Here is a 17,337-nt window from a genome sequence, read left to right as displayed (position 1 = left end):
GTAAATGGCTCCTGGAGATATAGTCTGTCTTTCAGTCCTGATTCCTCACACCTCTGCTCTTTTGGAAGAAAAACAGAAAATGACCAAGTCTCATGTGAGTTGCTTGCTTATTTTGTAGTTAGTTTCCATATAATCAAATGGAAAAGTGCAGAAAACTAAAAATTAGAATTAGGGAAAACGTAGAACAAAGACTTGGAACGAGTTGCTGTATAATATGTAGATTATGTGCTTTTAAGCCACATAAAATAACTATTTAGTTCATGTATGTATATATAAGTCTTATATAGATATAATATACATTATATTTACATTGTGTTTATTTTATATAAGTATGTAATAAAGTGCAAATTTGAAAAAAATAAAGTGCAGATTTGTTCCATCTTTTCTAGCAGCCACAGTGGAGAGATAGAGGACATCCTATACATGATTTGGCATTCTCCACAAATAGAAATCAGCTCAATTTTCAATGAAAGTATTTCTTGCCTTTAGGACAAAAGAAATTTCTTTTGGGAGGGTCTTCTTTAGATGATGTCCTGATGTTCTGCATAAATGGGTCAGTAGATTTTTTTTGTGATTGTGTCTTTAAATATTTTTTTTAGAGGGCAGTTGTCATAATCTTAGAGCTGAACTCCATAAACATTATTCTTTGAGGAACTAAGGTACATTTTATCCAGAGATAAAACCTAGATAAAATGGAATGATGAGTATCTATTTGTCTCTAAAGTAATTATTTCTTCCAAATAGGCAGTTCTTTACCTAAAATTCACTGGCAAACACTTGGAGCACAGGGGTCTCTGATTCTCCATAGCCTTGCTATGGTCTCAGGGTTTGTGAGGATGCTCCTCAACTGAATGCCAGTTTTTGGTCCCCCCCCCCTTTTTTTTTTTAGTTTATAAAATCATTTTACTATTTTTTGTCCTGGACTGAATTATCCCTACTTGGTAAAAACATTTTAAAAAATACAAAAAATAAAAATTATAAAGTGAAAGGGACCCTAGCATTTTCTTCCTCCTAGGATAACCAGTATTAATATGATGCTTAGATTTTTTTTCTCCATCTGAAAATTATTGATTCTATTGTTTTTAAAATGTGAAGTTTCAACTTCATTATTTAACTGATTGACTATCCAGTTTTCCCAATATCATTTGCCGAATAACTCATTTATTCAAAATGCTACCTTTATTGAATTCCCATTTGTGATTAAGTCTCTTTTGCTCTTCTGTTCCTCTGATGTGTTTGACTCTTTTTGCTAAATACAGAATTTTACATCATTTTTCTAAATAGGCATGATGTAGAACTGGGCATATGGTTTGGCATGCTATGGTAAAAATGAGAATGATCACTTCAGATTGAAATGGAGCATGCTGTTATAGGGTCCATTGTCGTTTGAGGATGTGGCTGTAGCTTTCACCAAGGAGGAGTGGCAGCAACTGGATCCTGCTCAGAGGACCCTATACAGAGATGTGATGCTGGAGAACTTCAGCCACCTAGTCTCATTGGGTAAGGATGGCTTCCCCAGATATCTCAACATCTTCTAATCCCATGCCTCTCTCTTCTCACTTGATCAAGTTGACAAGGTGGATGGGTTCCTGACATAGGTAATGACTAAATTTGTGTTCTTTTCTCTCTCCAGCAGAAGGTCAATGTTTTGCTGAGCCAGCTGGACAGCTTCACTGTGGGGCTTTTTAAATAGCAGCCTTTTTTTTTTTTTTTTTTTTTTTTAAGTAGATCTTGACTCACAACTCTGAGATCAAGACCTGAACTGAGATTAAGAGTCAGACACTTGACCAGCTGAACAATCCGGGTGCCTATCACCCTTTCTGTTTTCTTCAGTATAGTCAACCCAATTCCTCTCTGATTTCCCTGTAATAGGACATCCAGTTTCCAAACCAGATGTCATCTCAAAGTTGGAACAAGGAGAAGAGCCATGGATCATAAAGAGAGACATACCAAATTGGATCTATCCAGGTAAAAATCTGGCAGGTGGGAGTCAATGGAAGTGAAATCTCAGTTCCCTTGGTTTTGTTTTTAATTGGCTGGTGGCTGAGACTTATGCTTCCACTCAGGTTGGCAGCTCCTATTCTTTCTTGCTCCTCTGCTGAACATGTAAGTATTCAACAACTTGTTAATTAATCATGAAGAAAAGAAAAATTTCTCACCGAATCACTCAACAATCATATCTGTAGTGCCTTTCTAGAAGAAATTCAAAGGCAATAGAAGTCAGATGCTTTTCAGGACCATAGGTTATACACGGAAAGACAAGACATCAAAGTTCATGGCTGTATAAAATTGTATAACCAGTATAGTTAATGTTTTAGGAGTTCACTGAAAATTATAGTCTAAAGAGATGTGGCATAACTTAAGAAGGCATTTTTTCCAAGCATGAACCAGCTACTCTCAAGTATATTTGAAGGGTGGGTTAGGCAGGAGGAGGGTGAAGGTAAGCTCTAGCAGTGGATGTGTACAAATTCTTGGAGTTAGGAATCGTTATGGCTTTTCTGCAGGAATTTGCTAGGCTTAACTTCAATAAAAAATATTTATTGGGGAGTAATGGAATATAAACATGGATACAGAGTGTGAATACAGACAGTTAAAAGTCCATACTTGTAGCTATACCCTGAAATTTTGTTATTGTTTTATTTAAATGACTTTAAGAGGGGATCCCTGGGTGCCGCAGGTTTGGCGCCTGTCTTTGGCCCGGGGCGCGATCCTGGAGACCCGGGATCGAGTCCCACGTCGGGCTCCTGGTGCATGGAGCCTGCTTCTCCCTCTGCCTGTGTCTCTGCCTCTCTCTCTCTCTCTCTCTCTCTCTCTCTCTGTGACTGTCATAAATAAATAAAAAATTTAAAAAAAATAAATGAGTTTAAGATATAACTTACATGCCTTACAATTCACTCATTCAAAGTTAACAACTCTGTTTTTTTTTAACTCAGTGGTTTATAGTGTATTCACAGATATGTATAACGATTGCCACAGTCAATTTTAAAGTATTTTTATCACTTGCAAAAGAAATTATGTCACATTCCTGAGCTATCACACTCCTGCTCCCCATCTCCCAGACCTAAGCAACTACTACTGTCTGCTTTCACTCTCTGTTGATTTGCCTACTCTTGGTATTTTATTTAAATGAAATCATATTTAAAAAAATGAAATCATATAACATGTGGCGTTTTGTGACTGGCTTCTTTTGGTTACCACACCATTTTTGAGGGTTGTCAACATTATAGCATATATCAGTACTTCATTTCTTTTTGGCTGAATAATACTCCATTGTATGGATATACTACATTTGGTTGTACAATTATTAGTTAATGGATATTTGGCTTATTTCCACCTTTTGGTAACATGAATAATGCTACTATAAGCATTCATGTATGAGTTTTTGTGTAGACATACACTTAACTTTTTCTTTGGTATATACCTAGGCGTGGAATTGCTGGGTCATATAGGAACTTTGTGTTTAAGTAAAATGGTCTGTAATGACTAATTATATTGAATATATTTTCATCTGCTTGTTGGCCATTCTGCATCTTCTTTGGAAAATAGTCTGTTGAGATCCTTTGTCTATTTGGAATTGTCTTTTTATTGTTGAGTTGTAAGAATTCCTTATAGAGATAAAATTCTTATATAGAACTTATATGGAGCTTTTATGTAAAGGTTCTTTGTATGGATAAAGTGAATTTTATAGAGTTCTTTTTTGTTATTTTCTTCTGGTATTAATTTTATTATTAATTAGGACAGGCTAGATATTACTGTATTACAAATTAATCTCTAAGTGCCAATGCTTTAACACAACAGTGTTTGTTTCCTTTACATGCTACGTTTCCAACACAGTTCAGCAGGGGGCATGCTCTATATGCCTCAGGAATCCAAATTGAGTGAAGTTAACACCATCTGCAGTCCACTTTGTCACTGATACAGGGGAAGAGAAATCTGGAGGACTCTCATAGCTCTTCTTTGCTTTATGTAGATTGCCAGTTTACCATAAAAGGATGTAACCCAGAAACATCCAGATGCGGGGATTCATAGGGCAGGGTACGGGGAAAGGCCGCAGAACTTACTACATACCCTTCTCCTGGTGTATCACTCTCCCAGCACCTCCATGTGTTCACCAACCTGGAAGCTTCTAGAGTTCTCATTTGACTTAAGTCTCTTAACCAGACATATGATTTGCAAATACTTCCATCTTGTGGGTTGTCTCTCCACTCTCTTGATAGTATTCTTTCAAGCACAAGATTTTTTAATTTTGATGAAGTCCAGTTTCTCTATTTTTCTTTTGTTGTTTGTGCTGTTGGTGTCATGTCCAAGAATCTATTGCCGAATCCAAGGTCATGAAGATTTACCCCAAGTTTTTTCTAAAAGTTTTATACTTTTAGTGCTCTTACATCTAGGTCTTTGATCCATTTTGAGTTAATTTTTGCATGTGGTGTGAAGTAAGGGTCCAACTTCATTCTTTGCATGTGGCAATCCATGTGTTCCAGCACCATTTATTTAATTTATTTTGATTTTTATTATGTGTTTTTATTTATTATTTTTATTTTTTAAAAAGATTTATTTATTTATGTATTTATTTATTTATTTATTTATTTATTTATTTATGATAGACACACAGACAGAGAGAGAGAGAGTCAGAGACACAGGCAGAGGGAGAAGCAGGCTCCATGCCAGGAGCCTGACGCGGGACTCAATCCCGGGACTCCAGGATCGTGCCCTGGGCCAAAGGCAGGCACCAAACCACTGAACCACCCAGGGATCCCCCTATTTATATATTTTTTAAATACTAGTGTAGTTAAATACAGTGTTGTATTAGTTTCGGGTGTACAACCTAGCAATTCAGCAATTCCTTATATTATTTAGTGCTCATCAAGGTAAGTGTACCTTTAATCCCCTTCACCTATTTCACCCATCCCCTCACCCACCTTCCCTCTGCTCGACCTCTGTTTGTTCTCTATAGTTGAGTCTCTTTTTTGGTTTCTTTTTTTGTTTAGTTTTTTTTTTTTTTTTTTGTTCATTTGTTTGTTTCTTAAATTCTACATGGGAGTAAAATCAAATATTTCTCTGGCTTATTTCATTTAGTATTATACTCTCGAGATCCATATATGTTGCAAATGGCAAGATTTCATTCTTTCTTATGGCTGAATAATATTCCATTGATATACACAATATACCACATCTTTTTTATCCATTCATCTGTTGATGGACACTTAGCCTGCTTCCATAAATTAACTATTGTAAATAGTGCTGCAATAAACATAGGGATGCATATATCCCTTTGAATTAGGATTTTTGTATTCTTTGGGTAAATACCCAGTAATGTGATTACCGATCATAGGGTAGTTCTGTTTTTAATTTTTTGAGGAACCTCCATACTGTCTTGCATACTGGCTGCACTGGTTTGCATTCACACCAGCAGTGCACAAGTGTTCCTTTGCCTCCACATCCTCCCCAACTCTTGTTTTTTGAGCTTTTGAGTTTAGACATTCTGACAGGTATGAGGGGATAACTCATTGTGGTTTTGATTTGCATTTCCCTGATGATGAATGATGTTGAGCATATTTTCCTGTCTGTTGGCCATCTGGATGTTGTCTTTGGAGATATGGCTGTTCATATCTACTGCCCATTTTTAATTGGATTATTTGGATTTTGAGTATTGAGTTGTATAAGTTCTTTATATATTTTGGATACTAGCCCTTTATCAGATATATCATTTGAAAATATCTTCTCCCATTCTGTAAGTTGTCTTTTAGTTTTACTGGTTATTTTCTTTGCTGTGCAGAAGCTTTTTATTTTGATGCAGTCCTAATAATTTATTTTTCCTTTTTGTTTCCTTTGCCTCAGGAGACATATCTAAAAAGATGTTGTTATGGCAGATGTCAGAGAAATTATTGTCTGTACTCTTCTAGGATTTTTATGGTTTCAGATCTCACAATTAGGTCCTTAGTGCATTTGGGTATATTTTTGTGTAAGGTGTAAGAAAGTGGTCCATTTTCATTCTTTTGCATGTAGCTGTCCAATTTTCTCAACACTACTTGTTGAAGAGACTATCTTTCCATTGCATATGCTTGCCTTCTTTGTTGCAGATTAATTGACCACAGAATTGTGGGTTTATATCTGGGCTATCTATCCTGTTCTTTTGATCCATGTGTCTATTTTTGTACCAGTACCATACTGTTTTGATTACTGCAGTTTTGTAATATAATGTGAAGTCTAGAATTGTGATGCCTCCAGTTTTGTTTTTCTTTTCTTAATTGCTTTGGCTATGCTGGATCTTTTGAAGTTCCATACAAATTTTAGGATTTTTTTCTTCTAGTTTTGTGAATAATGCGTTGGTATTTTGATAGGGATTGCCTTAAATGTGTGGATTGCTTTGGGTAGTATAGAAATTTTAACAATATTTGTTCTTACAATCATTGAGCATGGAATGTCTTTTTGTTTGTGTTATCTTAATTTCTTTTATCAATGTTTTATAGTTTTCAGAATACAAATCTTTCATCTCTTTGGTTAAGTTTATTCCTAGGTATTTTATTATTTTTGGTACAGCTGTAAATGAGATTGTTTTCTTAATTTTTCTATTAGCGCCTTCATTATTTAATATGAATTATATATATTATATATAATATATATTATTATACATTTAATAGGAATGCAATGAATTTCTGTACATTGACAGTGTATCCTGTGAGTTTACTAAATCCATTTATCATTTCCAGAAGCTTTTTGGTGGAGTCTTTAAGATTTTCTGTATATAGTATTATGTCATCTACAAATACTGAAGGTTTTACTTCTTCCTTACTAATTTGGATGCCTTTTATTGCTGTGGCTAGTACTTCCAGTACCATGTTGAATAAAAATGGACATCCTTTATTCCTGACCTTAGAGGAAAAGCTCTCAGTTTTCCCACATTGAGTATGATGTTAGCTGTAGGTTTTTCATATATGGTCTTTATGTTGAGGCATGTTCCCTCTAAATCTACTTTGTTGAGGAAACATTTATCACGAATATATGTTATACCTTGTCAAATGCTTTTTCTGTATCTATTGAAATGATCACTTGGCTTTATCCTTTTTCTTATTGATGTGACATATCAGTTGATTCTTTTGGGAATATTGAACCACTCTTGCAAGCCAGGAATAAATCCCACTTGATCATGGCGAATGATTTTTTTAGATGTATTATTGGATTTGTTTGCTGATATTTTGTTGAGGATTTTCGCATGTATGTTCATCAGAGATATTGACCTGTAGTTCTCTTTTTCTGTGTGATGTCTTTATCTGGTTTTGGAATCAGGGTAATGATGGCATCATAGAATGAATTTGTTCCAGCACTATTTATTGAAGTGATTATTCTTTTCCTATTGAATGATCTTGGAGCCTTAGCCAAAGATCAATTAGCCTTAAATGAACGGGTTTATTTCTGACTATACTATTCTATCTGCCTATAGATCTGTCTTTATGCCAATCTCTGGACTATTGTTGCTTGTAGTAAGTTTTGAAATTGGGAAATGCCATTCTTCTAACATTGTTTTTCTTTTCCAAGACTGGAAACCTTGGCTCTTGAGGGTTCATATGAATTTTGGAATAAGTGTATCCATTTCTACAAATAACTATCTTTAGATTCTGACAAAGATTAGTTGAATTTATAGATCAATTTGAGGAGTACTGTTGTCTTAACAATATTAAATCTTCCAATCTGCAGAACATGTAATTTTCCTCTTTCATTTAGATTAATGTTTTTGACAATAGTTCTCAAAGTATAAATTCTATAATTGTTAAATTTATTACTTAGTATTTTATTCTGTCTGATGCTATTGTATATACAGTTGTTTCATTAATTTAATTTTTGTATTGTCCATTGTAGGTATATGGAAATAGAATTGATTTTGTATATTGGTCTGTTACTCTGCAGACTTAATAATAAATTCATTTATTCTAATTGTTCTTTAGTTGATTTCCTAGGATTTTCTGTATAAATGGTTTTGTCATCTACAAATTGAGACATTCCTTCACACATTGGATTCCTTTTATTTCATTTTCTTGCCTAAGTACCCTGGCTAGAACTTCCAGTGCAATATTGAATAGGATGGTGAATGGACCTCCTTGTCTTATTCCTGATCTTAGGGGGGAAAAACCAGTCTTTCACTGTTAAGTATATTAGCTGTAAGTTGTCATGCCTTTTGTCAGGTTGAAGAATTTCTTTTTTATTCCAATTTTGTTGATGTTTTTATCCTGAAAATGTGTTAGATTTTGACAAATGCATTTTCTGCATTTACTGAGATGGTCTGTTTTTATGCTGTTCAATTAACCTGTTATTGGATAGTAAACCAACATTACATTCTGGGACAAGTTCCACTTGGTGATGGTGTATAATTCTTTTTATATATTGCTGGATTTGGTTTGCTACATGTACTGGGGGTCTGGAAGACCACCCTTAGGTTTGATGATTTACTAGAGGAGCCCACAGACCTAGAGAAGGTATCACACTCATGGTTATGGTTTATTACAGTAATGGAAATTACCAGTCTAGGTCTGAACATTTTTTTGTGGGAAGATTTTAATTTACTAAGTTTCTTTCCTTGATGTGAATCTATTCAAGTTACCTTTTTTTCTTGAGCCAGTTCTGGTAATTCATGTCCTTTAAAAGAATGTTTTTTATTTTATTCAAATTGTCAAATTCATTGGTATAAAATCTTTCATAATTCTTTATTTTTTCTTATGTCTGTAGGATTTAGTCTAGAGATGTTCTGTCTTTCTTTGCTGATGTTGCTACTTTATGCCTGCTTTTTTTTTCTCATTGCTAGCTAAAACATGTTAATTTTATTAGTTTTTTCAGATCAGTTTATTTCATTGATATTTTTTCTATTTGTCCATTTTCTGTTTCATTGACTTCCACTCTGGTCTTTATTTTTCCTTTCTTCTACTTATTTTGGGTTTAATTTGTTCTTTTTCTAGCTTTTTAAGGTGGAAACTTAGATTATTAATTGAGACTCATATTGTTTTCTAATATGAGCATTTAAATACAGGTAATTCTCACCTTGTATGGTAGTGAGGGACCATAAAAGTTACCATAGAAGTTAAAACTTTGCAAAGTAATCTTCATAATCAAGGGAAAAAACTACAATTGTTTTGTGACATTTAAACGTTTTTGTGAAAACATTCAAAACAGTCTATTTGTTATAACTGTATAGAGAAATGAAAATACAGTAAAATAAATAGTTACTACCTTGCAATTTAAAACACTGACAGCATTGAAAATGTTTTTTCAACAATCTTATATAGAGTAGTTTGAACAGTGTCTACCTTCTTATCATTATATAACTTATGATAGGAAGTGAACTTGTTTTTTATGCCTTACCAAATTATCAAACTCTTTTCTAGATTGGATTAGCTACCAGCATTTTACCCTTTGTGTTTTCAGTGTTGTGATATATATCCAAGATAATGTAAAGATTTTCTCCAGGTTCATTTTCTGTGTAATATATTTATTCTTTTCATCATAACCCAAGAATTTATGTCGGTAAGTTTTGCCTTCACTAAGTTCTGGCTACATACCTAAAATCTCATCAATAGTGGCAGTGCTACCATTTCTGTGATCAGTTATTTTCTAAACACATCCAGTGTTGTTAGTGTTGTTTCTTTGCTGCATTTTCAGCTTTGTAGGCCACTTTCCCTTTTTAATTATTCACATTTGTAAAATACCGTTTGTGGGAGACAAGGAGGAAACACACCTATACATTTTGCATTCTGTATATATATTGGATAACAGATGTGCAGTTAAAAATCAATAGACTTTGAAATAAGTGAAATGATTAGGTACAGATCATGAAGCGTATCTGTTATTTACACAGGGATTTTGGATGGAAGTGCTAGCAGTGAAGTTTGTACTTTATGCCATTAGTCATAAATAGTATACTGTGGTAATTAAAATGTTAACTGTAATGTTGCCAGACTGGTGTTATGTAACTAAACTGTGCTAACTGAAATTCATGCATATTGGAATCATTCAAGGTGAGGACTACCTGCATACAACTTGCCTTCTTAAGTATTCCTTTTTTAACTTTGTTTCAGAACATGTGATAGATTGTTTTCATTTTCAGTCACTTCAAGTTATTTTCTATTTCTTACTAGACTGTTTAACATACAGGTTATTTATATGTATATTGTTTTCCAAATGTTTGCTGGAATTTTCAAGATCCCTTTCATTATTTATTTCTAATTTAATTATGGTTGGAGAATATACTCTGTATAATTTCTATCCTCATAAAATTGCAGCTTGTTTTGAAGCCCAATATATAGTCTATTCTGATGTCTGATTCATGTATTCTTGAAATGAATGTGTGTTCTGTTATTGGATGGGATATCTACAGATGTTAGGTCAGGTTCATTGATGCTTAATGATTTTTTTGTATACTTGTTTTAGAAATCTTTGTGAGAGGGATGTTGAAATCTCTGGACATAATTACTAATTTGTTTTTCCTTTTATTTTTGTTGTGGTTTGTGTGTTGTGGGCATTTGTGGTAGGTAGAGATACATTTATAATTTTTCTATCTTTTTGCAGATCTCACAATTTTGAAATATACTTCTTTGTTCCTAATAATATTTATTGTCTTGAAGTCTATATTATCTAATATTAATATAGTTACTTTACCTCTCTTGTGCTTATAGTTTGCATGATGTTTTCCCTCCCATTCTTTTACTTTTAGCCTGTCTTTGAATTTAAAATTAATTTCTTGGGCAACCCTGTTGGGACCCCTCTCACTCCTGAGAGCTTTCTTTGTATCCTAATAAACCTCTGTCCTTTAACTCAAAAAAAAATAAAATAAAATAAAATAAAATTCTTATAATGTACAGTTGATTCTTACCATTTAATCCAGTCTGATGGTTTCTGATTAGAATATTATTCCATTCCCAGTTAATGTAATTGTTGATTTGTTTTGATTTATATTTGCCATTTTGCTATTTGTTTTCTATTTCTTTAATCTCTCTTTAGGTTCTTTTTCTTTTCCTGTCTTTTATGTTTAAAGAACATTTTTTGGCATACCATCTTAATTGCCCGGTTGAATTTTTCTTCATAGTTCTATGTGTGTGATATAGCAGTGGGGATTACAATGTGATATTTAACTTCTTATAACCTACTGCATGTTAATACCTCTTTATTTTTCTGGCAAAACATAGAAACTTTGCAGTAGCACAGTTCCGTTTTCTACTCTCCCTGACCATCCTGTGCTGCTTTGGTATTGTTTTTTGTTTTTTGTTTTTTTAAGATTTTGTTTATTCATGAGAGTCACACAGAGAGAGGCAGAGACATAGGCAGAGGGAGTAGCAAGCTCACTGCAGGGAGCCTGATTCAAGACTTGATCCCAGTACCCTGGGATCATGACCTGAGCCAAAGGCAGACATTCAGCTACTGAGCCACCCAGGTGTCCCTGCTTTGTTCTTTTAATCATGTATGTTACACTTAAGTTTGTCATAGGTTTGACAATGTTGTTATTTTTTCTTTAAAAAGTTTTTTAAACAAAAGAAAAGGAAAAAACAGACATCTAAATTCCTTATATTTACCTACACACTTAAAAAAACCCTAGTGTCCTGTGGATTTAACTTATCATCTGGTATTATGTTGTCAGAGAGATTTTCTTTAGTATATTTTGTAAATCAGTTCTGCTAGCAGATATTTTTGTTTATCTGCAAATGCCTTTATTTTGCCATGTTTAAAGGAAAGTTTCACTTGATATAGAATTCTTGGTTGACAAGTTGCTTTCTTTTAGTATTTTGAATGTGTCACTCCAGTGTTTCAGTTTTTTTTAGTGTGTTGAAACTCAACTTGCACTACTATTACTCTCCTAAGCATGATGTGTCATTTTTTTCTTACTACTTTCAAGATTTTTCTTTCTCTTCATTTTTTGACAATTTGATTTTGTTTTGTTTTGTTTTTAAAGATTTTATTTATTCATGAAAGACACAGAGATAGAGAGAGAGGCAGAGACATAGGCAGAGGGAGAAGCAGGCTCCATGCAGGGAGCCTGACTGGGACATGAACCTGGGTCTCCAGGATCAGGCCCTGGGCTGAAGGCAGGCACTAAACCATTGAGCCACCCGGGCTGCCCCAGCAATTTGATTTTGATGTGACTAGTTACCTAGGTATCCTGCCTGTAGTTTATGGAGCTTCTTAGATATGTAAATTAATGTTTGTCACCAACTGGGTGATTTTAAAGGCATGTTTCTAATTTTTAAAAAAAATTTTTTTTAAATTTTTTATTTATTTATGATAGTCACAAACAGAGAGAGAGAGAAAGATGCAGAGACATAGGCAGAGGGAGAAGCAGGCTCCATGCACCGGGAGCCCGACGTGGGATTCGATCCCGGGTCTCCAGGATCGTGCCCTGGGCCAAAGGCAGGCGCTAAACCACTGCGCCACCCAGGGATCCCTAATTTTTTAAAATTTTATTTATTTATGAGAGAGAGAGAGGGGCAGAGACACAGGCAGAGGGAGAAGGAGGCTCCATGCAGGGAACCCGATGTGGGACTTGATCCTGGATCTCCAGGATCAGGCCCTGGGCTGAAGGGTGTGCTAAACCACTGAGCCACCCAGCGGCCCTCTAATTTTTTTCTTGACTTTTTTTCTTTCCCTTTGAAACACTCCAACTATACACATACTGGATAGAATGCCTAATATTACACCACATATATCTGAAGGTTTGTTTATTTTTTTTATAATCTCTTTTTGTTCTTTGGCTTACTTAATTTTTAGTGATTTATTTAAATTTACTTATTCTGATTTTGCTTTCTGCTTTCTCAAATCTAGTAAGCCCATCTGGTGAAATTTTAATTTCAGTCTTAGAATTTTCATTTGGTTCTTTTATGTTTTGACTTACACAAAGTAAAGATTAGGCATAGAGTAAGTAAATTAACTACCACTACAATCATGGTACAAAAGAGTCAAATTAGTTCCTTTGTATACTTTTTTCTCTTTTAAAATTACATATTCATTCACTTATTCTCTAACAGTGTTTTCCTTGAAGTTCTTTAATATGTTTATAATACCTTCTTTGGGATCTTTATTTACAAAATACAGCATTTGTACCTATGTAGAATCACCTTCTATTGACTGGTTTTATTCCTTAGTTTAGGCCACAGTTTTCTGTTTCTTTATATGTCTGGTAATTTTTGGTTGAAAACTCTACATTGTAGATGATGATCTACTGTAGTCTGGATTTTTCTGGTCCTTCTGAGGGTTTTTGTTTTGTCTTAGAGGCATCTAACTTGCTTGGGCTTAAACTGTGACATCTGTCTCTCCCACAGAGTGTCATTGCTGATGCCTCTGTTTAGTTTTTATTTGTGTGTTGAAGTCTGGCTCTCTAAGAGACTCCTCTTCACCTGGATAAAGTAGAGGTGAGCTAATGATTTGGACAGAGGTGGTATTAGACATCAAAAGGCAGTTGTGGCTTTCACTCTTTGCTGCCTGAGTTGCACATATGTCAGAACACTTTAAAGGTATAAAAAATTTGCAAGACTTTCTAAACTTCCAATCACTGCTGGACTCTATAGGATATCTTTGCACAAATATTTTAGTGGTCAGGTGGGGTATAGGAAGAGTTTATTATCTCAACCTTTCAATGACTTTTTTGTTTTCAAATTCCTGTTAAGTTTCTAGCTGCTCTACTAAATAGCATTAAGCTGTAACCTGTGGATTAGGTTACAGGATGGGAGATGAGAAAACCCTAGGAAAGAATGCCACAAGCGCCCCATTCTTACCTAATCAAGTAGAAATGTTTGGTGAGTAAGCACTTTTCAGCTTATTACCTCTCGTTGGTAGTTTTTCAGTGCCCTAAATTAGTTGTGTGGTTTTTTTAAAAAAAGATTTTATTTATTTATTCATGAGATAGGCAGACGGAGAAGCAGGCTCCCCAAAAGGAGCCCGATGTGGGACTTGATCCTGGACCCCAGGATCACACCTTAAGCCAAAGGCAGATGCTCAACCGCTGGGACACCCAGGTGTCCCTGTTTTGTTTTTTAATCTTTTTTTGTTTTGTTTTTTGGGGAGGAAAATTCCTCAACTACTTCATGCCACCACTATCAGAAGTAATGTCCATCTTTAATTACTCATGTGATGGGTTTACATGTTTCAAATGGCCTTTTGGCCTCCCAATTCTGTCTGTTGGACCATCATGTATCATCCATTTGGTTTACCTCTTTTGCCCTCTACTAGGTCTTTTTATCTGTTTGGTCTTATTTATTTTTTTATTCTTTCAGAGAGTGAGAATAGACTCGAAAATCCTCAATTGGATATGCTTGGAGGTGTTTCCTTCCATAAGGAGATATTGGAAAGTGTAACAAGAGATCGTTCATTGTACTCCATTTTTAAAGTCTGGCAGGATGATGACCAGGTGGAGAGAGATCAGGAAAATCAAAACAGACTTCTCAGGCAAGTCATGGCCATCAAAAATAAAACAGTTGTTGAAGAGTCTGGCTATTCATTTAAGGCATTAGGAAAACGATTTCATGACTACACAGACCTAGATGCTTCAAAACAAAGACTGTGTAAATGTAACTCATTTGAAAAGAGCTTGGAACCTAATATAAAGTTATTCCATTGTACTAGGGGTTATGCAAGAAAAAACACTGATGAGAATTTTGGATGTGGGAGCACACTTATTTCTTCCTATTCTAAACATGAAAAAAATCAGAATGGGGTGAAACACTGTGAAGGTAGTCAATGTGGAAAGATTATCAGCAATAAACAATCTCTTATTCAATATGTGAATGATGAAACTGGAGAGAAGACCTGTGAATGCATTGAATGTGGAAAATCTTTTCTAAAAAAGTCACAACTCCTAATACATCAACGAACTCATACTGGAGAGAAACCATATGATTGTGGTGCATGTGGGAAAGCCTTCAGTGAGAAGTCACATCTCATTGTACATCAGAGAACTCATACTGGGGAGAAACCTTATGAATGTTCTGAATGTGGAAAAGCTTTCTCTCAGAAATCATCCCTCATTATACATCAGAGAGTTCATTCTGGAGAAAAACCATATGAATGTAGTGACTGTGGGAAAGCTTTCTCCCAGAAATCACCCCTCATTATACATCAGAGAATTCACACTGGAGAGAAACCTTATGAATGTAATCAATGTGGGAAGGCCTTCTCCCAGAAGTCACAGCTGGTTATACATCATAGAGCTCATACTGGAGAGAAACCATATGAATGTACTGAATGTGGGAAAGCCTTCTGTGAGAAGTCCCACCTCATTATACATAAAAGAATTCACACTGGGGAGAAACCTTACAAATGTGCTCAGTGTGAGGAAGCCTTCAGCAGAAAGTCAGAACTCATTATACATCAGATAATTCATACTGGGGAGAAACCTTATGAATGTACTGAATGTGGGAAGACCTTCTCCCGGAAGTCACAGCTCATCATACATCAGAGAACGCATACTGGAGAGAAACCTTATAAATGCAGTGAATGTGGAAAAGCCTTCTGTCAGCAGTCACACCTCATTGGACATCAGAGAATTCACACAGGAGAAAAACCTTATGTATGTAGTGAATGTGGAAAAGCCTTCTCTCAGAAGTCCCACCTCCCAGGGCATCAGCGCATTCATACAGGAGAGAAACCATATGTATGTGCTGAATGTGGAAAGGCCTTTTCCCAGAAGTCAGACCTTGTTGTACATCGGAGAATTCATACTGGGGAAAGACCCTATCGGTGTGCTGTATGTGGGAAAGCATTCATTCAGAAGTCACAACTCACTGTACATCAGAGAATTCATACAGTGGTAAAATCATAAGAATGGGCTAAGCCCAGAAAAGTCTAAGGTATCTGCACAAGCCTTAATAAATAATACAAAGCTCATGGATTTCATTAGTTTGATGGCATCTTTACTGATAAAATTTCACAAGCAAAATAAAGTTCCTAATGTGTTTAATTTTTTTATCAGAGATAATACAGACATCTCAGTTATATAAAGAATGGGCATTTTCATTATGGGATGGATGTAAGACTTTTGAGATTTGAACTGAATGATAAATATAAAAAGTTACAAATATAGCTTATTTTGAAATTAGATATTTATGATTATGTTACATAACAGGAATTGGACATGCGGTAATATTATTAACATTAACTTAGCATAATTATGACTGTGTAGTAATTCCCCATAGAGGACATGAAGAAAGCTTGAGTCAAAAGATGCTACAACCTAGTAACTGTGCTTGGGGGAAGGATTTGTTTCTCCTAAAGGTACCTGTGAAATTATTCTTTTAGATAGATGGAAAGCTGGATTGATAAGGTTCAATAAATGTCTTTTTGTTTGCTTGTGTGTTTCATTTCAAGAGTATAAGTTGGTCTGTGTCAGTGGATGGACCCAGGATCTTGGAATTGACATTTCTTGCTATTTCTCTCTTTTACTGTTCCCCTCTAGGAGCTTGGTATGATGGAAGGACATAGCTGGTCAGGGATTTTAATGCTTATTCCATTACTCACAGGTTGTGTGACTTCAGGGAAACCCTTTTCCATCCACAATATCTGTCCCCTCATCTGTATATAAAATTCTGGCAGAAAATATGTGTTTAGCTCATATTTATCCCTTTTTTTCCCTCCCTGTTCTTTTGCAGGAGGTTGCTAATACCCAGTTGTATTCCTTTAAGCTTGATTTGCATTCTAGATGCTGTGTTTCTGATTCCCAGTTTCCTTTCCTGTCTTTTCTTGTCAGTTACACTGCCCTTGTTTCTGGTGGCCTAACTCATACTGTTATGGAGACCTCAATTTTTATTACATTTTGAAAACACAAGTTATGATTTATACACCTAAAGACCCTGTGTGATACCACCACAGATCATGTGTTACCTTTTCCCAAAAGCACCAGTTATTATAATTGAGTAGCCTTCAGAGAATAACCCATAGGGGATGCCAAAGACATGACTGGGATAACTTACACAGACAGGTATGAATCAGGACATAAAAGTCCTACCTGCTGTCTCTAAAATGTTTCTGTATTCTTCATTGTGGGCCCAACTCTTCTCCCATAAGAATCTTTAGGAAAACATCTCAATGGGGAAAAATCATATGTAGGAGGGATGTAGTGACCTGTGTGGCTAAATATGATTTCTGTAGTAAAGTTCCTGCTTGATTCCTTCTTATGTCTTGGTTAGCTGACCCTTCCTCTGCAGGGCCTTGTTTACTCTGAGATATAAGACTCTGTGTGGTAATCTCTGGAGAGGACATGGCATACCTCAAAAAGATGTGCAAATGTGTATGAGAAAATTCTTTGTGTTGTTGTGAACAATGATTGATACTGGATATAATTGGCCATTTGGACCTGGGAAATAAAACCTT

At 35.1% G+C, this 17,337-nt stretch overlaps 1 protein-coding gene across 2 annotated transcripts; it reads left to right on the top strand.

Moving 5' to 3' along the window:
- Nucleotides 1–16,737, top strand: LOC129509623 (zinc finger protein 300-like). Of its 2 annotated transcripts, XM_055325401.1 has the most exons (4): nucleotides 1–94; nucleotides 1,374–1,500; nucleotides 1,873–1,968; nucleotides 14,247–16,737. In XM_055325401.1, the coding sequence occupies exons 1-4, from the start codon at nucleotides 5–7 to the stop codon at nucleotides 15,788–15,790; spliced, it is 1,857 nt and encodes a 618-aa protein (XP_055181376.1). In that variant the 5' UTR covers nucleotides 1–4; the 3' UTR covers nucleotides 15,791–16,737. The 2 variants fall into 2 exon arrangements, with proteins under 2 accessions (XP_055181376.1, XP_055181377.1); XM_055325402.1 differs by lacking the exons at nucleotides 1–94; nucleotides 1,374–1,500; nucleotides 1,873–1,968 and adding an exon at nucleotides 13,559–13,769.
- Nucleotides 16,738–17,337: the final 600 nt, after the last annotated feature.

Source organism: Nyctereutes procyonoides, unplaced genomic scaffold, assembly GCF_905146905.1.
Source record: "Nyctereutes procyonoides isolate TBG_1078 unplaced genomic scaffold, NYPRO_anot_genome, whole genome shotgun sequence".
Taxonomy (NCBI): domain Eukaryota; kingdom Metazoa; phylum Chordata; class Mammalia; order Carnivora; family Canidae; genus Nyctereutes; species Nyctereutes procyonoides.
Note: the sequence above shows the minus strand (reverse complement) of the source record. Positions and strands in the feature narration are given on the sequence as shown.